General features: G+C 42.6%; 2 protein-coding genes across 3 annotated transcripts in view; one reads left to right on the forward strand and one right to left on the reverse strand.

Moving 5' to 3' along the window:
- The window catches only part of LOC120052881 (choline transporter-like protein 1), a 29,091-nt gene extending 15,196 nt beyond the window's left edge, over positions 1–13,895 (reverse strand). The window contains exons 1-11 of one of the 2 annotated variants that reach the window (XM_039000078.1): positions 13,629–13,895; positions 13,137–13,226; positions 12,044–12,186; positions 10,527–10,663; positions 10,326–10,419; positions 10,072–10,241; positions 9,241–9,330; positions 8,716–8,864; positions 3,728–3,914; positions 1,349–1,517; positions 861–1,017 (exon numbers count right to left, since the gene is read on the reverse strand). In XM_039000078.1, coding sequence (XP_038856006.1) covers positions 861–1,017; positions 1,349–1,517; positions 3,728–3,914; positions 8,716–8,864; positions 9,241–9,330; positions 10,072–10,241; positions 10,326–10,419; positions 10,527–10,663; positions 12,044–12,186; positions 13,137–13,226; positions 13,629–13,652 — 1,410 coding nt within the window. In that variant the 5' untranslated portion in view covers positions 13,653–13,895. Of the gene's footprint in view, positions 1–860; positions 1,018–1,348; positions 1,518–3,727; positions 3,915–8,715; positions 8,865–9,240; positions 9,331–10,071; positions 10,420–10,526; positions 10,664–12,043; positions 12,187–13,136; positions 13,227–13,628 lie in introns of both variants that reach the window. The other variant, XM_039000077.1, reaches the window with a different exon arrangement.
- Positions 13,896–22,718: 8,823 nt separating this feature from the next.
- Positions 22,719–24,158, forward strand: part of LOC120052882 (palmitoyltransferase ZDHHC5-B-like) — a 45,113-nt gene continuing 43,673 nt past the window's right edge. Inside the window, exon 1 of the mRNA XM_039000079.1 lies at positions 22,719–23,081. The gene's annotated coding sequence lies outside the window, so the exon portion shown is untranslated. The remainder of the gene's footprint in view (positions 23,082–24,158) is intronic.

The raw sequence follows: 24,158 nt of genomic DNA on the forward strand, positions 1-24,158 counted from the left end.
TATTGCTTGGGGGTAGAAGTTGTTAAGGAGCCTTTTGGTCCTAGACTTGGCGCTCCGGTGCCGCTTGCTGTGCGGGAGCAGAGAAAAATAGTCTATAACTTTGGGTGACTGGAGTCTCTGACAATTTTATGGGCTTTCCTCTGACAGGTTTATTACTGGTCATGGTTCTAGAACTCACCATTGTGTTTTGTATCAAAAAAGTGGGTTGGGTCTCTTTGTATGTAAGGAGAGAGCAGCATTTTCTTATGTTAATCTACAAAGCACTCATGCAGAAACTTCCTATGCATCGATCATCATGCTTGTATGACACTTTTGAATGTGGGTCAAAAGGGAATTCCCAAATGACCGAACCCGGTCCCAGGCTTGGATAACCCTGGAGGACCTTCGGTCTCCACAGAGATGGGTAAAGCTGATTTGAGTTTTTTTGTGCCCTTTATGTGGAACAACTTCCAGAGCTCTCTGAAATGAGATGTTCCGGCCCCCCTTGGTTAGTTCAGAGTAATAGAGGTCTCCGACTGTAGTTGATAAATGTTTTTCTTCATGTTTTGTAATGTTGTATATTGTATGCGTTTGATGTATTTATGCCGGAATCATATGTAAAGGAGACCCTAGTCTCAGTATGAAATCAAATAAAAAGTATATTAAGGTTATAATGTAGAGAACAATGTAATGATTCATTCTATGTGATTTATAATGACATAGTGCAAAGAAACCTACGTTTTGACATTCATTTCGTTGAACCCTTTTGAACTGCCCCGTTTTCCTCAACATTCTAGAGCAGTACGTGAACACCCTACATACTCTGCCTTTGAACTGGTTGTGGACGTAGGTGACATAGCTGAATGAGATAAAGGACGTACTTTTCCTTTGAGCTGGTTGTGGATGTAGGTGAGGATGAGGCGAGGGATCTCCACCAAGGTGATGATGAAGGAGCCTTTGGCCACGGTGCCCAGGTGGTAGCGGGTCAGACACAGCATAGATGACACGATGGGGGTCATGGGCAGTTCAGATTTATTCCTGATGTCCACCGCGGGACAGAGGAAAAGAAGAAGAGTTGGAAATAGTCAAATGAACTGACACAGGACAGACTTGGGTTTAAATAGTATTATCCGTACAAATGGACCAATAGAGCAGGCACTGTACTGTAGCTAAGACGGGTGTACTTTGCACTTTTGGGACAATTCCATTGGTTCAAATGCACCAGGTAAGCTCAATTAAGTGCAGCCAATGTATTTGACAGAAAAAAACAATATTTTGGACTCAGGTCTGATACGGGATATTTCCAAGTGAACACATCACAAGCATGCCGTTACATGTACTACAATTCATCACAACACTCTCTCCTGACCTTGTGAAGTAGTAGGTGACCACAGCTCCGGCCACGGTCATCTGCTGGCAGGCCAGGATGAACTGACTGATCCAGATGAGGCCCACAGCGTGGTACCACACCATGTACTGGAGTGGGCCTGAAATACGATACTCCACCAGCCCTGCCTCTTCACTCTGCACTGGGCTACCTGTAAGGGTTACACACAGGCAGGGGTAGAGGTCACTCTGCACAGGGCTGCCTGTAGGGGCACACAGCTAAGGTTAGGGGTCAATCTTCTCGTTCTTTACAGGGTTTCCTACAGGCAGGTTTAGGGGTAGGCTGATCTCCTCTGATCTTTAAGGCATTCAAGGATCATGATTTTGTGCCTGGAAAGCTCCAGGTAGATTTTTTGGGGAAAATATTTTAACTCGTAAATTGATTGGAGACAAATATAAGACAGCAAGATGGCACCATTTTGCAACAACAAATACTGCAGCACAGATTCGTTTTTTTTATTTTTTATTTATTTTTATAAATGTGATCTAGTTTATCAAACTCTAATCTGAATAACATCCAGGAACAGCTAAAAAAGGCAGGCGGAGGGAAATAGTAGGCAGACAAATTCGACAAAAACTTAACGCTTTGTTGTAATTGAGGTTTCTCGGGTGGTGGTCTTGTTGATGAGGGAGATCGTGAATGTAGTGGGTAGATTTCAGAGACTTTGTCTTTGACTGTGTGCCCGAGCTGCCACCCACAGCACCAGACTGACCCAAGAATCTAAATAAGAGTTGGCGTCGAGTCATGCCACTCTAGCCATGCGCTTTCAGTTCCAAAATGTCCCACGAGTGTGTTAATCACAGAATTAGGAATTAGAATGGACATGAACCTCCTTATGTTGGTCAACTATGGTTTGCCAGCGCTGTAATAAGATAGTGTGTAAAACAATGCATGTGAAGAATTTATCTGCACTGTATGTGTGTTAGCTGGCCAGACAGTAGGTAGAGGAATGTTTCCATAAATGTTTCTAATTAACTGACAATATGCCAACATTCCATTCAAACAATGCAGTCAATCCACAGTCCTACACTGGCTCAAATCAGTTGATGATGGGCATTAGACAAGTTGTAAATGAAACAAGTACTGATATTGAGCATGGTTACATGCACACAATAAGATGATTATGGTGGATAGTCAGATTAATACAGTGAACAAAAGTATAAACGTAACAATGTCAATGATTTTACTGAGTTACAGTTCATTTAAGGAAATCAGGCAATTTAAATAAATTCATTAGGCCCTAATCTATGGATTTCACATGACTGGGCAGGCTGGCGTGGTTACACGTGGTCTGCGGTTGTGAAGCCGGTTGGACATACTGCCAAATTCTCTAAAACGACGTTGGAGGCGGGTTATGGTAGAGAAATTAACATTAAAATCTCTGACAACAGCTCTGGTGGACATTTCTGCAGTCAGCATGTCAACTGCACGCTCCATCAAAACTTGAGACATCTGTGTCAATGTGTTGTGTGACAAAACTGCACATTTTAGAGTGGCCTTTTGTCCCCAGCACAAGGTGCACCTGTGTAATGATCATGCTGTTTAGTCAGCTTCTTGATATGCCACACCTGTCATGTGGCTGGATTATCTTGGCAAAGTAGAAATGATCACTAACAGGGATGTAAACAAATTTGTGCACAAAATGTTAGAGAAATAAGCTTTTTGTGCGTATGGAGAATTAAGATAAGCAGAGTAAGGTGTTTACAGTACTATGTCCATACTCTGCCTACTGCCATAATCCGTTTAATATTGAATTATTAGTGTGCATGTAAATGTACTCATAATAGCACTCACAGCTTTCTAAGAAAACTAAATCTGAGACATTTATGGTCCTTTTACATATATTTGAGAGGCTATTTATACAGACAATGTGTATAAAACACTTAGAAATTGTATTTATATGACAATATTTGAGGTTGACTATAATTCCATTACACAACTTCTGATGCATCACATACCTTACTTTTATTTTCCTGCATAAGTAAAAGGCAGGAAATGCATCAAGTGCCTCTACTGCCATTTATTCTAATTAAACTGGTTTTGGATTTCTCCCTGACCAAGATGGCTGCCATTTTCACCCCATGAAGTACTTTAATAGGGTCTACATGGTTAATCACCACATCACTAGCAGGATGAAGTGAACCAAACACTCCATACGTACAGTATCCAAACTTTCAATAGTAACGCAAGTCCACCACCTTACTCTTTTACGGGGCATAAAATAATTGGAACAAATCTGCAAAAACATTTTTTATCCTCGCCAAAACGGTCTATTTGGATGTAAATATCTTGTTGAAAGGCGAAAATAAAAACATGAACAAAAATGTCTTTCACAATGTGAGAGTTGTATTCTATTCTGACCTGCGGTTCCGAGGAAAAGGAGCACTCCGAGCCAGGACACCCAGAAGAGCATGAGGCTGAGGAAGGTCCAGAAGGGCTGCAGGGCCAGCAGAGGCAGGTGAGTGAACACCTTTCCCGCCACGTGGAACAGGGTGATGGTTAGTGCCACGCGCTTCCTCATGAAGAACAGCAGCAGCAGCAGGATCACCTGAAAATGGTACACACATGATGTGATGTAGTCGGAAAGTTCTCAGGCCCCTTCCCCTTTTCCACATTTTGTTACGTTACAGCCCTATTCTAAACTTTATTCAATAAAAACAATCCATCACTCTACACACAATCCCCCATGGTGACAAAGCAAAAACAGGTTTTTAGAAATGTTTATAATAAATAAAACAGAAATACCTTATTTACAGAAGTATTCAGACCCTTTTCTATGAGATTCAAAATTTAACTCAGGTGCATCCTGTTTCCATTGGTCAGCCTTGAGATGTTTCTTCAACTTGATTGGAGATGATTTGGAAAGGAACACACACACCTGTCTACATAAGGTCCCACACTTGCAAAAACCAAGCTATGAGGTCAAAGACATTGTCTGTAGAGCTCCGAGACAAGATTATGTTGGGGCACAGAACTGGGGAAAGGTACCAAAACATTTCTGCAACATTGAAAGTCCCCAAGAACACAGTTGCTTCCATCATTCTTAAATGGAAGAAGTTTGGAAAAACCAAGAATCTTCCTAGAGCTGGCCGCCCAACCATCTCTGCAGCACTCCACCCACCAATCAGGCCTTTATGGTAGTGGCCAGACAGAAGCCACTCCTCAGTAAAAGGCACATGACAGCCCGCTTGGAGTTTGCCAAAAGGCACCTAAAGACAATCAGACTCAAACTCTTTGGACTGAATGCCAAGCGTCACATCTGGCAGAAACCTGGCACCATCCCTACGGTGAAGCGTGGTGGTGGCAGCATCATGCTGTGGGGATGATTTTCAGCGGCAGGGACTGGGAGACTAGTCAGGATCAAAGGAAAGATGAACGAAGCAAAGTACAGAGAGCTCCTTGATGAAAACCTGCTCCAGAGCAGACAACGACCCTAAGCACACAGTCAAGAAAACACAGGAGTGGCGTCGGGACAATTTCCCTGAGTGGCCCAGCCAGAGCCCGGACTTGAACCCGATCAAACATCTCTGGAGAGACCTGAAAATAGCTGTGCAGCGATGCGCCCCATCCAACCTGACAGAGCTTGAGAGGATCTGCAGAGAAGAATGAGAGTAACTCCCCAAATACAGGTGTGCCAAGCTTGTAGCCTCATACCCAAAAAGACTCAAGGCAGTAATCCCTGCCAAAGGTGCTTCAACAAAGTACTGAGTAAAGGGTCTGAATACTTATGTAAATGCAGTGCTTAATTTGATCCGGATCTGGCACATATCCGTTTTGGACTATTTTGTTCCCGGAACCTATTTGGATGGATCCGGTACATCTCGAGGCATGATTTTTTTCTCTCCACTTTTTGCAATGTAAAGATCATAACAAAAAGCAATCTAAGTTAATTCAAGTTAAATACACTGCTCAAAAAAATAAAGGGAACACTTAAACAACACAATGTAACTCCAAGTCAATCACACTTCTGTGAAATCAAACTGTCCACTTAGGAAGCAACACTGATTGACAATAAATTTCACATGCTGTTGTGCAAATGGAATAGACAAAAGGTGGAAATTATAGGCAATTAGCAAGACACCCCAATAAAGGAGTGGTTCTGCAGGTGGTGACCACAGACCACTTCTCAGTTCCTATGCTTCCTGGCTGATGTTTTGGTAACTTTTGAATGCTGGCGGTGCTTTCACTCTATAGTGGTAGCATGATACGGAGTCTACAACCCACACAAGTGGCTCAGGTAGTGCAGCTCATCCAGGATGGCACATCAATGCGAGCTGTGGCAAGAAGGTTTGCTGTGTCTGTCAGCGTAGTGTCCAGAGCATGGAGGCGCTACCACGAGACAGGCCAGTACATCAGGAGATGTGGAAGAGCCCTGCAAAATGACCTCCAGCATATATATACACACACATATACATCTGTTCTGAAAGAGTCTGCAACACCACTAAGCAAGGGGCACCATGAAGACCAAGGAGCTCTTCAAATAGGTCAGGGATAAAGTTGTAGAGAAGTACAGATCAGGGTTATAAAAAAGTATCCGAAACTTTTGAACATCCCACGGAGAACCATTAAATCCATTATAAAAAAAAATTGAAAGAATATGGCACCACAACAAACCTGCCAAGAGAGGTCCGCCCACCAAAACTCACAGACCAGACAAGGAGGGCATTAATCAGAGGCAACAAAGAGACCAAAGACAACCCTGAAGGAGCTGCAAAGCTCCACAGCGGAAATTGGAGTATCTGTCCACAGGACCACTTTAAGCCATACACTCCACAGAGCTGGGCTTTACAGAAGAGTGGCCAGAAAAAGGCCATTGCTTAAAGAAAAAAATAAGCAAACACATTTGGTGTTCACCAAAAGGCATGTGGGAGACTACCCAAACATATGGAAGAAAGTACTCTGGTCAGATGAGACTAAAATGTAGCTTTTTGGCCATCAAGGAAAACGCTGTCTGGCGCAAACGCAACACCTCTTATCACCCCGAGAACACCATCGACAGGGACTGGGAAACTGGTCAGAATTGAAGGACTGATGGGTGGCGCTAAATACAGGGAAGTTCTTGAGGGAAACCTGTTTCAGTCTTCCAGAGATTTGACACTGGGACGGAGGTTTGCCTTCCAGCAGGACAATGACGCTAAGCATACTGCTAAAGCAACACTCGAGTGGTTTAAGGGAAACATTTAAATGTCTTGGAATGGCCTAGTCAAAGACCAGACCTCAATCCAATTGAGAATCTGTGCTATGACTTAAAGACCGCTGTACACCAGCAGAACCCATCCAACTTGAAGAATGGCAAAAAATCCCAGTGGCTAGATGTGCCAAGCTTATAGAGACATACCCCAAGAGACTAACAGCTGTAATTGCTGCAAAAGGTGGCTCTACAAAGTATTGACTTTGGGGGGGGTGAACAGTTATGCACCGTCAAGTTCTGTTTGGTCTTATTTCTTTGTTTCACAAGAAAAAATATTTTGCATCTTCAAAGTGGTAGGCATGTTGTGTAAATCAAATAATACAAACCGCCCAAAAAAATCAATTTTAATTCCAGGTTGTAAGGCACAGGTGTCAAACTCATTCCACGGGGGGCCGAGTGTCTGCGGGTTTTCGCTCCTCCCTTGTACTTGATTGATGAATTAACATCACTAATTAGTTAGGAACTCCCCACACCTGGTTGTCTAGGGCTTTATTGAAAGGAAAAACCAAAAACCTGCAGACACTAGGCCCTCCGTGGAATGAGTTTGACACCCCTGTTGTAAGGCAACAAAATAAGAAAAATGCCAAGGGGGCGAATACTTTCACAAGCCACTATAGAATCCTATATATCCCACCTCACGCACAGTAACAGTGCCTGGACCACATCAACAGTGCCTGGAGTGTTGTGCACACTGAGTGAAGTTTTGAAATATGAATTTTTAGAAGTGCACAGGCATAGAAGTTGGTTGAATTTACCCAAAAGTGTACTAGTGTGACTTAGACCTCGTGTTTTTGGGCTATTTACATCGTTTTGTTCACACACACTAGGTTGTTCATCTGCTACCAGCAAAAGGATGTCGGAGAATCTTATCTCTCAGACAAACAGAAATGTGAATCCTAACATTACCACGGTAAAGGCCCACCCCTTAAAGTGGCAGCTGAAAATGTTTGTCTGAGATGTGAGTCATATATTAGAGGGTACATTGGATTGTACTTTATTGAGCATGGAACACCCCAAAAACCTTTTATTCATAAACTTTAGAGTAATTTATCATAAAACACTCTTCTTCAAATAATTTAATTGTGTGCTCCTTGTAAAACATGTCAGCGTAGAGCCGTGAATTTGCACGTCCCAGGTAATGTAGCCTAAGTGTTAACGAGGGGTCAAAATCAACTTACACTGTATATGAACAATAAGGCTAACAGACACCATTCATTTATTTTTCAAGATAACATGGGCATTGGGCTATTTACATTTTTCTGTGTGAATAAAATACATAATTTGACGAACAAACGTTGTGGCATTTCATAGCTTGCAGTAAAACTGTAAATAAGACTGCAATCTCAAGAGGAAACAGGTTAAATGTATATATATATATTTTTTTAAGTATTTTATTTAGAAAATAGTCCTGATCATATAGGCCTAGGCCTGGACAATATTCCAAACTACTAACAATACACTGAATTCATACATTTCTGTCGTTTAAATTATAAAATCACGCACGTCTACACACAATACCACAACAAATTTTCCAAATTTGGAAGTTAAATTTGATAAATTATTCAATCATTTTGCTGTGTATTTCAAGGCATTAGAATGTACCACAGGCCAGCAAAATATAGGTTGTTCTGCAACAACAACAAAAAATAGCAAACCTAAGGGAGCAAGTCACCCTAGACCCCCCCGGGGGGCCTGTATGGGTACATTTTCTATTTGTCTGGCCACGCCAGGTACATATGGAAAACACTGATTCGGAATGGTGGGGCGGCAGGTAGCTGCGCGGTTAAGAGCATTGGGCCAGTAACCGAAAGGTCGCTGGTTCAATATCCCCGAGCCCACTGTGAAAAATCTGTAAGAGTGTCTGCTAAATGTTTAAAATGTAAATGTGGGTCAGGTCATTTCTGTCTGTGTTACAGAAGGAACTATGGCTTTTATAGTTGCAGAATCAAGACACGTTTTTACAAAAGCGTTGGTCAGGTTTTCCAGTTTTCCAGACTTAAAGCTTGCCTGTCTCTGTCAACATCAGGCTTTTTCTTGTTACTGAAAGAGCAAATACTTGATAACACAGTACAATATAAACCCTCCATGCACTCTCACAACACAACTTGCCCATATAAAACAGCAATCACAACACATGGCAACAAGCACACAAACGTACCGTGAAGACAGTGGCAAAGATGGCGTAGACCAGCAGAGCTTGGACGTTGTCTGTGGCCACCTGCTGTTGGGGTGTTGGGGAGGTACCAGTCTGGTCGGTCAGATTTGTCCTGTGGTCCACGTAGAGCCACCACAGAACCCCGGTCCCACCTGAAACACACAGTTCATTTGGCTTCCTGACTTATATACTGCTACTACTTCTTATTGAGCTCCCGACAATGATTATCCGGAGAGCAGTTGTAAAAACATTATCTGGAGATGGTAAATCCTCCCTGCAGGGACAATGGATTGCGAGGAGAGAGGTGCATTCTGGTCCATGCTCAATTTTTGCAGTGTGTTTTTGCAAGCAATCTAATTTTGTGAGGTCAAATTTATTTGAACTCACATTTCACAATCTGACATAAAGGTAGGCGACCTTTTAGGCTTTACAATAGAAGTGTGCTATAATACACGTTTCTTCATACATTTTTAAGCACTACAGAATGAAGGAAGAGACGTTTGAGAGCCAAATGAACGGGAAGCTTACCTATAGAGCCCAGAACCACGAGGGCGGTGAGTATCCAGACCAGCACGACAGAGATGTAGCGAATCACCACCATCAGGATTATGGAGAGGACTACAGAGGATAGAAATAAAAGAGATGAAACGATGCCATTGTCATGACAAAAAATGCCTTATTATTGTATAACGGCTATATGTATTGAAACATACGGCATAATTGTGTGATGTTTCATGTACATTTAAGGGGGGACACACACGACTACTTATTTTGGATGCCAGCGCTCTACAGTGCAACCTTCTTACTCGTATATGCGCTTAAATATTTTGCTGTGCGACCTGGAATTTTCATTTAGTGCGCCTAGAATGAAAATCACCCAGATGATAATTGTTGCAATAATTAGGCTACTTCACTGCACTGCAGCCTGAGTACCATGGAGAATACACTGAGCGCAGATTCATGACTGTCATGCTTACACTATTACTACAAAGAAAACGGCTTGTTGACCCCAAATATTCTCCATTGTGCTCCTACATTTCTACGTGTGCTCCTAAATCTTTCTCCTAAATTTCAGTGTGCTCCTAAATTTCTATGTGTGCTCCTAAATGTTTCTACTTTAATAAAGAGGTCAGCGTAGAGCCCTGGATGCCATCAGCTCTCCTGGAGACATTTCCTGTTATGATTTCCTGACCCCGTCTCAGGAAACACAACTTTCTAGGTGGAGAGCAGAGGCCTCTTTGGCACAATTAAATCAAGCAGTATACAGAGAGAGAAGTCATTTAGGATATACACAATAATGCTTTACAAGGCTATACAGATAGCTAGAACATAAAATTCCCACTTTAGGATGTACAGTACCTAGAGCCAGCACGCATAGGCCCATGATGATCTCCTTGCTCGCCATCACCCCGGCGATGACCCTGTGCAGCATGCTGTTGTCACTGACGAAGGTGACGAAGGCCTCAGCGAACTGGGCATAGCAGGAGATGTCCACAGGAGTGCAGCGGTGGAACACCGGGAGAGAATTACTGCACAAGGGGAGAGGATAGGGAAATGGTATCAGCAGCATAGTCTCGCTAGTGTGACTTGACACTGGTAAAAAAAGACTGTACCTTGGTGGCACGGGGAGTTTGGGGCACTTTTTGGATCTCTCTCCGTGGCTTGGATACTTGGAGACTGGGATGTCGTACGAGCAGAGCTCCGACCCTACGTAAAGAGAAGAAATAGGAAATAAACATTGCGTAATTCATTTCCACACTGTGGAAATGACCAATGAATACATGCATACAGTACGGAGCAGGAGGAACGCTCACCATTTTGCAGCGCAAACTTTTTGACGTCAGTGTACGTCTTGAGCTCTATGTCTGGACACCTGGACACACAGAGGGCCATGGACTTGATCTTCCTGTTCAGGATGTCAATGTTGCAGGGGTCCAGGAAGAAGACATACCTGGAAAAGGTCAAAGAACAGGACTTCAATAAGGATGGAGGGAAGTAGAAAAACGTCCTGAAAAGAGTGAGATGGAGTGTATTTGTCAATGGCACATGCTCCTTGAAGGAAGCCAAGGGCCCAAGTCAAGTAAGACAGAACTAAACATCTGCACATTTGAGTAACATCCTTGAATGTTCTCTTCCATCTTGCAATACAATATATTGCACATTTTCCTAAGTATATTTTCATAGTACACTTTGTGATGTAGGTTGTGTAAAATGTGATGTGGGATACAGCTTATCAAACAGCCAAATCTCTGTAGCCAAAACGCCCCTGCTGCCCCTCACTCAAAACGTCAATGGGCAACCAGCCCAGCTTTTGAAACAAAGCCCATTGTCTCACTGAAACTGTTCCTAGAGACTGCTAGAATGGAAACTTACTGGACGAGCAGCTCAAAAAAAAAAAGTTGAATCATGTTTGAATAATTTATTCGAATATCTTCCAAAAAAAAAAAGAACACGGGCATGAATTAATGCAAAACATTGCTGCACTCAGGCTGCATGTGAAATGGCACCCTATTCCCTAGTGCACTATTATTGACCCCAGCTCTGGTCAAAAAGAGTGCACTATATAGAGAATAGGGTGCCATTTCAGACCCACGTCAGTCTTTTCTGACCACAGGTAACAAGGAGTATAGTAAGATTTAGAGTAAAGTGTCCTACAGTAACACTCTGTGCTGGCAAGATAATTAAGCAAGAAGGCACGAGGGGGTGTGGTATATGGCCAATATACCACGGCTAAGGGCTGTTCTATCACACGACAACGCGGAGTGCCTGGATACAACCCGTAGCCATATACCACAAACCCCCGAGGTGCCTTATTGCTATTATAAACTGATTACCCACATAAGTAGAGCAGTAAAAATAAATGTTTTGTCATACCCGTGGTAATCAGCATTCAGGGCTCGAACCCCCCAGTTTATAATCCTCTGTAACCCACTGATCTCAGTGGTTAACCCATCAACAAAACAAATGCGCATCCAAGCTTTAACAGGCCTTGCATCAGATGAGCAAGAGAGTATAAGTGGCAAACTGGATTACCAAATGATGAAATCCGTGTTTGTGCACCGATAATGTTAAATGGCGCGTGTTAAACTACTACAACAAAGGCTTGTCGATTGTGGGGAGGAAGAGGGAGAGAGTTAGCCTGGTTAAATCACACTGAACAATGGTGAAGGCCACGTTCTGTCTGGTTTAACCAGCCTAGGAGAGAGGAGTCATAACCTGCTGAGCCTACATTGTCATTGGACTGGACAGCTCGACCAAAACATAGTTATTACTTTGCTATTACATGATAGGCATCCATCTCGAGATGTTCCACATTTCCAACGCGACTTACTTGTTGTTAGTCTGATCCCGGCCACTGAGCTCGACCCCCTCGATCTTGCCATTCTTCTGACCGCAGGTGTTACCGTAGCTGTCGTAGCCAGAGATGAGCCTGGATGCAGCTCCCGTGGAAATGGAGAAACCAGCGATACAGGCCTACAGGGGAAGCAGCTTCCATTAATAACGATATCACCATCATGACAATGCACACACAAAAAATATCAGGGTAGCACTGAACTATGCTGGTAAATACAATAATCAGTATGTAGTGCCTTTTGCTTAAAAAAAACAGAAGGTTGTCTTCCACAATGCTTTGGTTCCGAATTCAAGGTCCAGTTGGTAAGGACAGAGGAAGAGGCGAAGCGAGAGGGATAACTGGGCCCAAAGTCTGTCTTCTCCAGCATGTGACGTTTTTGTATGGAGGTTAATGAGTGTCAAATGTCATTAACAAAAAATTGTTATGGCTTATTTGCCCGAATAAACGTTTTGTAATAATTACGTTGTTATGAGTGTACTTATATAATTAGGCCACGTTACATCCCGGCAACTATTAAGAGTTCTGCCTGGTAGTCACTAATTAACACAGCCACATAAACCCTGCCTATTTCTACAATGTGTCTTCTTCAAATGTGATTTTAAACCTCATCCTTAACCACACTGCTAACCTTATGCCCAACCCTAAACCTTAAATTAAGACTAAAATACAAATGTTTGTTTTCATGAATGTTTACGATACACTTTGTGGCTGTGGTAACTTGTGCTCATTCACACGCGTATCTGCCCCCTCATTGGCTAGAATGGTCCCACCTGATCTTGCCTCCTCCTGACTGCTTTCCATTTTTGAAGACATGTATTTTCATTAGAGCCGCCACTCGAGTATCTGGTCAATATAATGGATCATCTGTTGTGAGGAGCAACTGAACAAATGTCCAGTCGACTGCAGTCTAAAGTTCATGACCTTTGATGACACGGTTGTTGTAAAAGTCATGCAGTCCCAAGTCGGACACTTTTTATAATAACGTGACCAGGGTTAGTCAACGTCTTGACAAAAGCGATCCGCTCGAACGCGCCCATGGTGGTCTACAAAGAAATCACAACTAACTTACCATTCCGATACAGAACAATGTGAATATGATGAGCCATGGAATATCCGTGCAGCTTCGATCCTCCAATGGTTTCCACTCGCGCTGCTTTTGCTAACAAATAAAATTGAGAAACAATCAAAATCGTCATCTGTGAACACCTGGTGCATGCGCGAAACTGGTTTAACCTGGCGTGCTTTTTTGTTGTTGCTCAAGTCAGTTTTTCCACACACAGCAACTACTGTACTGTAATTGACTAAATAACTTAGTTTCACCCAAATTAACATGCAAGCGACTTTTTACACACGGAAGTAGCCCGTTGTTTGAAACGTAAGCAACTATGGCTTACTACATATAGTACAAGACAACGCCTCGAAAGATCTACAGTCGACAACAACGTGTACGTGTTCGTAGCTAAATGGATATCCCAAAACAGATAATGTTAGCAACTTATTTGACAAATCCAAAAATGTCTAGCTAGTTAGTTTTGTCTTAAATATCCCGAACCCCGATTACCTCTGAACTGCCACAGCATCCCATTGTTAACAGGCGATTTAGGGAGTGACTGGAACTTCCAAAACACCACAATCGTTTAAGTTTCAAGTGCCCGCCTCACTTCCTTGCCTGTATTTTACACTGCGCTTCTAAACAGATTAGTTTTTTAGCAAACTCTTCCCCTCAGCTGCATCCATGGCCTCTATTGATAATACGGAATACTTCGCAAGGATGTGTATGCATATCCTACTTTTTACTACAGGTAAAAAGCAGGAAGAGTTCAACTTTCCTTATGACCGAGGCGGAAGTGTCGCTGCAATCACACGTTTTTTTATAATATTATTTTGTGGCACTGGGTACACTTTCACTGTAGGCTATACGTTGGACGCAATTGTACCCCCACTGAAAACCCATTGACATTAAAACCGTGAAAACCCCAAAGAGTTTATTGCAGACATTCACCTTATGGAAATAAATGTTTCTATTCAAATGCATGTTCTTTTGACATGAATACAAGTTGCAGAATTTGCTAACGGCTTTAAATAAAACATGTTTTTTTTTTGTATTTTGAAATGTTAGGGTGTTGGTGGACACAGACTTTAGTTATCCAAGAAACAAATGTGCTTTTGTTTATTTTGGCAAATAAAAACGTTCAGCTACTACAGGGCATAACAAAAGCGCCATAAACTTCCAGCAAGAACCTCAGTGACAATGGCACTGACCATCCAGAGCCATTTGTAATGAGCATATCAAAGTCAACCGACAATTCAGTGTGAAAGGGAATTCTAATCCCACTGCCCTGAGTGATGACAGCATCTCATGATTTCATTCTGAAGCATAACACTCTAATCGGTGATGATTCACACAGAAACCCCGTCTGGTTGCTGTCTCCGTTCTGCTATTAGACAGAATGTTCATATTTGAAGATTTCCGAAAGGCCAGTCTCTTTGGCAAATGACAGGAATGTCAAGGAGTGGAATGTTAGCTACAAAGAATGGTATCCAGACTAACACAAACATGGTGACATTTCTTTTTTCACCTTTATTTAACCAGGTAGGCCAGTTGAGAACAAGTTCTCATTTACAACTGCGACCTGGCCAAGATAAAGCAAAGCAGTGCAACACAAACAACAACACATGTGTTACGGATACAAGTGTTCTGTGTGTATCCTGTGTGTATTTCTTTTCACTCCTTCTCCCCTACTCACAGGTGACAATCATCATTCCCCAATCAGTCATCAATCAGTCGCTAATCGGAAGACACCTGCTCCTTTTCCCTTACCCAATCACAGTCCCTTTCCCTTGGTTTAAAACCCCTGTCAGTTGTTTTCTCACCAGCTCAATCTCTCTGTCAATGCCTTCTGTCTGTAGATCTCTTGTTTGTTTTGCATCTACATGTCACTTTGTCTCCACCTGTGAGTATTGTTTTGGTTATGGTGTTTGTTTAATGGTGTGGAAAGGGGGTAACCAGATAAGTCGCCCATGGGCATACCTTACCCGTAGGTAAATGTTGTTAAAAACACTAGTTAGAACTGGGCGGACCACCCCCTGTATTTATTGGTTAGTTAGTTAGTGGTTGTTGAAATAGGCTAGTCTAGTTTAGGGGTGTTTTTGGATTATTATTGTTTCATTCCTTGCGTCCAGCTCAGCCCCTTTTCCTGCTCCCCCCTTTACCGTGTGTTTATAAATAAACCTTGAGTGTTTGATGGTAAATCTTAGTTGTCGTGGTTATTTTGTTTTTCACTCTTACTTTTGTCACTACTATAATTTGCATGAGTTATGTTACGGGTCCCATTTACCATCCCCCCCTAGACTGTCGGGCCAAAGGGATTCGTAACAACATGGAATAAACAAACGTACAGTCAATAACACAATAGAAAAAAATGATATACAGTGTGGAAATGAGGTAAGATTAGGGAGGTAAAGCAATAAATAGGTCTTAGTGGTGAAGTAATTCCAATTTAGCAATTAAACACTGGAGTGACAGATGTGCAGAAGGTGAATGTGCAAGTAGAGATACTGGGGTGCAAAGGAGCAAAAAAATAAATAACAATATGGGGTTGAGGTAGTTGGATGGGCTATTTACCGATGGGCTATGTACAGGTGCAATGATCTGTGAGCTGCTCTGACAGCTGATGCTTTAAGTTAGTGAGGGAGAGATGAGTCTCCAACTTCAGGGATTTTTGCAATTCGTTACAGTTATTGGCAGCAGAGAACTGGAAGAAAAGGCAGCCAAAGGAGGAATTGGCTTTGGGGATGATCAGTGAGATATACCTGCTGGAACGTGTGCTACGGGTGGGTGTTGTTATCGTGAACTGAGATAAGGCGGGGCTTTACCTAGCAAAGACTTATAGATGACCTGGAGCCAGTGGGTTTGGCAACGAATATGAAGCGAGGGCCAGCCAACGAGAACATACAGGTCGCAGTGGTGGGTAGTATACGGGGCTTTGGTGACAAAACGGATGGCACTGTGATAGACTGCATCCAATTTGCTGAGTAGAGTGTTGGAGTCTATTTTGTAAATGACATCGCCGAAGTCAAGGATTGGTAGGATAGTCTGTTTTACGAGGGTGTGTTAAGCAGCATGAGTGAAGGATGCTTTGTCACCAAATAGAATACAAACGGACACTCAATCTACTAGCTCAATATATCAATCTCTTCACAGATCTAGAACAGCATATCATATTTTGCAATGACCTGTAGGCTAGTGGCAAGGACTGCAAAATGTTTAGATTCCCAAGGAAAAACAAAACACAACCACGTTTTTCACATCTATAACGTCTCTCATTTATGAAATGGATGGTTGTATAAAAATATTCTACTGCAAGTTGTTAAATTGACAGACACTGTGAGACAGCCCCTAAACTCAAAGTGCAGAAAATGCCTTCCTGGGGGGAATGGGCCACAAACTCATGTAATCCAATATTGCAACAAAAATGTGGAATACAAGTAGTCAGTTGTCTGCCCTACATACACAAACAAATAGCATTAGGATATCTTAATGCATCTTGGAGACTTGTAAAGACAGGGATACTATAGGCGTGAATAAATACTATGAATATTTACGATAAATGTAAGTACTTTCCTGGCCATAAGTCTTTTGATATATGTAATTGGAGTAATACCTCCCCCTAGTGGTGAATTTGGAGAATACCCCGACACCAGATAAGAGTCGGCAACATTTATGAGATTGTGGGTCTGTTTCCCACCCAGATTAAGCCGGCTCAGTAGTTTGTGTCCGGGAAACCAGCAAGTAAGACTTACTCTTGATGTAAAGTCGCAGTTTAGCTGACGTTTTAAGTTTTAGCAAACTTTAATACGCATTTCGCAACTGTCATCTGAATACTAAAAAATGTAATAAAAAAAGTACTTTCTATTCTATATGATAGTGTTGTGTAGTTGTTCATTTCTGTTGTGTAGTTGTTCCTGCTTGGAGATTTGTTCCTGTTGTATGGTTATACACAGTAGTGCTGTGTAGCTGTACCTGTTGGTTCTATAGCTTTCTCTGTTATTGTTGTGGCAGCTGTTTAGCTCCTGTTATCATCCCACATCCCCCCCAGTGTTGGGCCCTCCCATGACTCTGAGCATGAGCACCAGGTCCTGGGCATAGCCACACATGGGGCCAAGCTGGTGTCTCAAGGCTGGGGGAACTGTCCCTTATTGGAAACTACACCTATAGAGAGAGGACAGGGTCAGTATAACACACAGGTATGCAAGAACACATACACAGTTCTGACCTTCACAAAACCTCACCATTCCAGTGTACAATGAGCCAGTCCTCCTATATCTCCATCCATGCTCAAATCACTTTACATAGTAAAATGGCAAAAGTAGTGCACTATATAGGGAATAGGGTGCCTTTTGAGAGCCTACTCTGACTACGGTGACTTTTATACAGGTAGGCCTAAACACTATTGTGCATCCCAAATGGCCCTATTCCCATAGGGTTCTGGTCAAAAGTAGTGCACCATATAGGGAATAGGGTGCCATTTGGGATGCACAGTAGACTTAGTGTACAAAACATTATGAACACCTGCTCTTTCCATGACATACACTGACCAGGTGAATCCAGGTGAAAGCTATGATCCTGTCACTTGTTAAATCCACTTCAATCAGTGTAGATGAAGGGGAGGAGTGTATATCCAGTCAGTGTGACAGGCTGTACTTCAAAACACACTGTCTTTTATATGATATACTAATTCAATAGCCTAATGTATTCAAGCGGGTTGAGGCCCAGGCTGGGACATTTACACTAGGAAGCGGCATAGCTCTGTGAAACATCGGAAGCAATTCACTTTCAATGGAGGGAAAGTGAGAGAAGTGGAATGGGCCGCTGACCCATGCGAGCATGGGCAAGGGAGCTGAACAGGGCGGGGCTAAAGTTGGGGAAAGCTGAACTGTATTCGAATCCTCTGCGATTTTGTGACACGAGTGACAAATCGAAGCTCACCATACCAGAAGACAGAGGCCACAAACATGTCACTGAAAAATACTGCCGGCTGCAACTGTGTTAACCCGGTTTCAACAAGTACAGTAAGTGTATATTTTGCATTTGTGAAATGATTTTGACGTGAAAGTAGAGGGCTTTATGTTTCTACAACCGTACTGTATTTGGCTTTTTTGGGCTTCCAGAGCCAATTCACCTCTAAACAGAACATGCAAGGTCCTTGGACTATAAGGACTAACTAAGGGCTCCCTTAGTCCATTATTGGGCTAACAATAACATTCTCCCATGAGCTGTAATAAAATGTACCTCTGCCCCTGATGGTTGTTATGTCAGCCACGGTTTGTAGTGAACGATCAGAAAAGCTGTCTATGAACTGTTTATAATCATCTCTAAGGATAATGGCAACATTAATCGAATCATGAACAAAGGCTACTTTATGAAGGCTATCCAGTATTCCCTTTGGCGTCCCCATACAGTCAGATATCTTTCAATAAAGCTGAAACTACATTAACTTGATTAGTGCCCTGGAACTGCACAGTGATACAATCACATAACGTTATTACATTGTAGCAGAAAGTCTTCTGTAGCTGTCATGCAACGATTCTGTTTTTTACCACAAGATTGCAGCAAACATCTCTGAAAAGGGAATCCAACGCTCCAGCAGGCACCTGCACTGACACCTTGATCCAAACCACGGGTCTGTATTTCTTCAAAAGTGGAATAGATAACCATCAATTGTAAAGTTTTGACATGCATGTCTTCTTTATGCATATTGTTTATCTTCTATTATAAAGTTATGTATTGGAGAAATTGGTGAGCACACCTAATATTTTTACTTTGTATGCCCTACTCGTGTGTGTCTGTGTGTGAGTGTATTCATGAGTGTACTGAGTGTCTGGCGGTTTTATGGCGGTTTTGGAGCAGTGGCTTCTTCCTTGCTGAGCGGCCTTTTAGGTTATGTCGACATAGGACTTGTTTTACTGTGGATATAGATAATTTTGTACCTGTTTCCTCCATCATCTTCACAAGGTCCTTTGCTGTTGTTCTGGGATTGATTTGAACTTTTCGCACCAAAGTACGTTAATCTCTAGGAGACAGAACACGTCTCCTTCCTGAGCGGTATGATGGCTGCGTGGTTCCATGGTGTTTATACTTGCGTACTATTGTTTGTACGGATGAACATGGTTCCTTCAGGTGTTTGGAAATTGCTCCCAAAGATGAACCAGACTTGTGGAGGTCTGCAATTTTTTTTTCTGAGGTCTTGGCTGATTTCTTTTGATTTTCCCATGATGTCAAGCAAAGAGGCCTTGAGTTTGAAGGTAGGCCTTGAAATACATACACAGGTACACCTCCAATTGACTCAAATTATGTCAATTAGCCTATCAGAAGCTTCTAATGCTATGACATAAGTTTCTGGAATTTTCCAAGCTGTTTAAAGGCACAGTCAACTTAGTGTATGTAAACTTCCGACCACCTGGAGTTGTGGTACAGTGAATTATACGTGAAATAATCTGTCTGTAAACAATTGTTGGAAAGAATATATGTGTCATGCACAAAGTAGATGTCCTAACAGACTTGCCAAAACTATAGTTTGTTAACAAGAAATATGTGGAGTGGTTGAAAAACACATTTTAATGACTCCAACCTAAGTGTATGTGAACTTCCGACTTCAACTGTATGTTTTAATAAGATAAAATTTGAGAACTAACATCCACCAAAATAAAAACTAGACAGTCAGGGAGAATCTAAAATTCCAAAAAGGTCATGGCATGGGGTCCACATTGATTTTGCTAAAGTTTGAGTCACTCAGATAGCATAAGAACATCACATAAGCCATTGCAAAATGTGTAGAATTGCAGGAAATTAGGTTTGAAAGTAACTGTAAAGTGAAAATCGCACTTTTAAAAGTTAATATTCTGTTAACTCATACCGAAATAATGTTGTTGATTAGTCCTATACTTGTTTTTGTGGCCAAAGCATACATGAGAAAAAATATTTCAAAAACATCACATCAAACTCTAAAAAAAGGTTAGCTATTTCTTCATAGAGTATGATGTAATAACACTTGACATTAAAACCCGTAGATAGTGACAGCGCTGACATCATCCACATATTCCTATGGAAAACTCCCGATGGCGCATGAAGCTGGAAGTATTTTAATTTGACGCGTGCCATATTGCTGAATGGGGGCTGAATGCCACCAAAAAATCACAAAGGATCATGGTGAAAGTGTCCGTAACTAGTCGTTTTCATCCTGCCTGAGACAGTCAAGCCAATGCTGCGGGATGACATCGGCGTCAATACCGGATACCACGTGAATACCAAGTGCAAAGAGCGTGCATGACGGTGCGAGCCTCCTCGTAGCCTGCCCATCCGTGATTGGTCGGTGTCAGCACGTGGTCCTGTGACGACAAATGTAGTAGTCAGAATGGATAACTATTTAATTAATTATCTCGATTTGTAGCTAACTTTTAAATAATTCATCATGGTGATCGAATAAACACATTATAGCCCAAAACACTTGTCTAAAAAAAATGTTGGTCCGTTCTGACTATTATAATTACATAGGCTTTCTAGGGCAAACCAGGGCTTTTGGCACCGCTAGGTTGTACGCAGTTGCTGACCAGCGGAGCTCGTGACTTCACGCTCCAGACCGGACACTGGGGGCCTGGTAATCCTCCTCAGGAGGATGAGCTGGCCAGTCAGCGGTATAGAGGAGGATGAGCTAGCCAATCAGCAGTCTACTTGCATTAATATTTTTTATGACGGTATAGTCCACACCATTCTGTTTTTGAGGTATGCCCACACCATTCCAACACAGAAAAGCTGCCTTTTAACATACTTAATTCCCATTTTTTGGAATGAAAACTATTTCACTCTTATTGTAAGTAATTATAGGTCATATTTCATAGAAATCTGGAAACACTGGGCAGTTACTTTAAAACAGCAATATTTTGGCCTCCCGAGTGGCGCAGTGGTCTAAGTAGCTGTGCCACTAGTAGCTGTGCGCCTAGAGATTCTGGGTTTGAGTCCAGGCTCTGTCGCAGCCGGCCGTGACCGGGAGGCTCATGGGGCGGCGCACAATTGGCCCAGCGGGGTTAGGGGAGAGTTTGCCCGGCAGGGATATCCTTGTCTCATCGCGCACTAGCGACTCCTGTGGCGGGCCAGGCGCAGTGCACGCTGACATGGTCGCCAGGTGTACAGTGTTTCCTCCGACACATTGGTGCGGCTGGCTTCCGGGTTGGATGGGCATTGTGTTAAGAAGCAGTGAGGCTTGGTTGGGTTGTGTTTCGGAGGACGCATGGCTCTCGACCTTCGCCTCTCCCAAGTCTGTACGAGAGTTGCAGCGATGAGACAAGACAAGACTGTAACTACTACCAATTGGATACCACGAAATTGGGGAGAAAAAAGGGGTAAAAAAAGAAGCTATATTTTGTCTCTAAGGCAAAGAGGAGGGACCCCCCACACTAACCTTGCCACCGCTGCATACAAAATCCTAGGGGAAACACTGTATTGTGTGTGATTTCATTAGTGCGATTCAGATTTGTATCATTATGTTTGGTGGTGCAGCAGCAGATGTTGGTCAGCTTTGTGTATATATGTATGTATGTATGTATGTATGTATGTATGTATGTATGTGTGTATCTGTGTGAGCTTTGTGGGGATATGTGTGTGTATGGAGAGGAGGGTTAGGGTGGGCTTATCCAAAACTCCTGCTGTCGCTTTAATCCCCCTGGCGTGTGTGTGTTTACGTGCCCACACACACGCTGAGACAGTACACACACACAGTATTTAGTATGTCAGTGTGTCAGAGGGTTTTTAAACACCCCCCTTTCAGTCAAGGCCTACCTGTCAATCATGGAGTAGGAATAACCAGGCTGAAACCACTTACCCAATAAATAGTGGATTGTATTCGTGTGTTGGAAGGGAGTCAAAATACGGTTATTTATTTTGGGAGAGTATCTTGTATGGATATTGATTGACCATCATGATCAACAAAGTAAAAGCACATGACATGATGTATTGGTCTTGATCTCTACTGATTAGTGTGCAAGTTCGTTTTGCATGGCCCGGTGTCCTGGGTTTGGAGATTTCATTTAAGGATCAATGAAATGGTCTAATTAAGCAATAATTTTAGGAGATGTGGTATTTGGCCAATATGCCACTAGTGCCTGGATACAGCTCTTAGCCATGGTACATTGGCAATATACCACACACACCTGAGGTGCCTTATTGCTGTTATAAACTGGTTACCAACGTAATTAGAGCAGTAAAAATACATGTTTTGTCATACCCATGGTATAGGGTCTGTTATAAACTGGGTGGTTTGAGCCCTGAATGCTGATTGGCACACAGCCGTGGTATATCAGACCGTATACCACGGGTATGACCAAACATTTATTTTTACTGCTCTAATTACATTGGTAACCAGTTTATAATAGCAATAAGGCACCTCGGGGGGTTTGTGGTATGGCCAATAAACCACGGCTAAGGGCTGCTTCCAGGCACTCTGCGATGCGTCGTGCTTAAGAACAGCACTAGCTTTAGTGTATTGGCCACATACCACATAATGTATACTACTCCACTTCTTGGTTGACAGATACACTTTCCAATAGCAAGGAAGGAGGCGGGACTTCAATATCTTCTCGGAGAGAGGTTCGTGGACATCTGCGCTTGGTTGGTCCTGAAAATATGTATCGGCTTCGGGCACCTCCGTACAATCTACATGCTGCAATCGTTCGTGTCTTCGACTAAAAAAACGCCTAGCCGTTATCTAAACACATGCACCGAAGCCATCGGCCAGTGATAACGAACAGCTTTAGATACTTATCTTTTAGGCGTATACTGTACCGTCATGGAGAATGGAAATGTAGCTGTCTAGCTAAATTGCTAACGCAGAGGACCCAACACCAAACCTTCGTATGGAGATTAAAACGGTTATCATCAATCTAATCTATCAACGGAGGACATTCAACCGTTTTGGGATTTATTCACTCAAGAAGCCGGTGTGAATCCACATAGCTACAGGTAAATGGTTAGCCATGTTTGTCAAAATGCTGTTGTGAAAATGGAACCTAGCAGCTAACTTACTGTTACTAGCTGGCTAAAGGTGGTATCCAACGTTAGCTGGCTAGGTAGCTCAAACGCTCAGGTGTTGCCACCAAGCTAGCACAGTTTCCAAGTTCGCTAGCTAGAAGTTAGCCACCAGAAATGGCTAACTGGCTTGTAAAATATCTACTCCATTCCCTACCACTGAAGCTAGCTACATTTTACAGGGTGGGCTTTAGCTAGTCATAGACTAGTAACGTTAGTCAATTCATAGTTCGCCAATGTTCCCATAACCGACTCTCACCTAGCCAGTACTGACAGTAACGTTAATGTCTATTATTTTCGGGGCAAAGTTGTTGAATCGGAGTCAACGTCCATACAGCCAAACATACCTCGCTCGATATGAGTTTAACTAATATTTATTACGCTAACCTCAAACGAGTGTGGTTTAGTGTGTCATCTCGATTCGAGCAAGGCTGGGCCGTCAGAACACATCGGACTGTGCCGCTGCGTCGACCCCAGCTTTAAAGGTATCTTTTCTCAACCTAGACAAGAGTGTGAGTTCGGGGCTCCGTTTTGAGGCCTATACAGAAGAGTGACAGAGTGGAACCGCAGCGATACACACCCAAAAATATTACAGGCGGAATGGGTTTGTCAAAGAGAATGAGAAAGGGTTCAAATCATATCGCTTTTTTTCCCACTGAACGTGACCGCAAACGAACCTTTTCGATCGGTTGACGATGCTTCGGTATTACAGATGTAGTATAAAGGTAGAATTGTATATAGCCTACCTGCCCATTTTAGATTATCCAACCATTTGTCAGACTACATGAATGATGTCCACCCCTTAATGTCAAGTCAAATCACATGCTGCACTAAGGCCTATCCCTTGGCAGACCAGACACCAACCTGTAGTTTTGGGTGGGGGTGTTGACTAGCTCTAGCAGCACATGTCTGCATAGCTTGTGTGGTAATACTTGACAGGTGATCCTGTTGAGGACTGAACACATGATTGTCATCTCTGCTTCAGCTATTTAGATGGTGTGTTTCTGTAGG

This window comes from Salvelinus namaycush, chromosome 8 (genome assembly GCF_016432855.1).
Source record: "Salvelinus namaycush isolate Seneca chromosome 8, SaNama_1.0, whole genome shotgun sequence".
NCBI classification, from domain to species: Eukaryota; Metazoa; Chordata; class Actinopteri; order Salmoniformes; family Salmonidae; genus Salvelinus; species Salvelinus namaycush.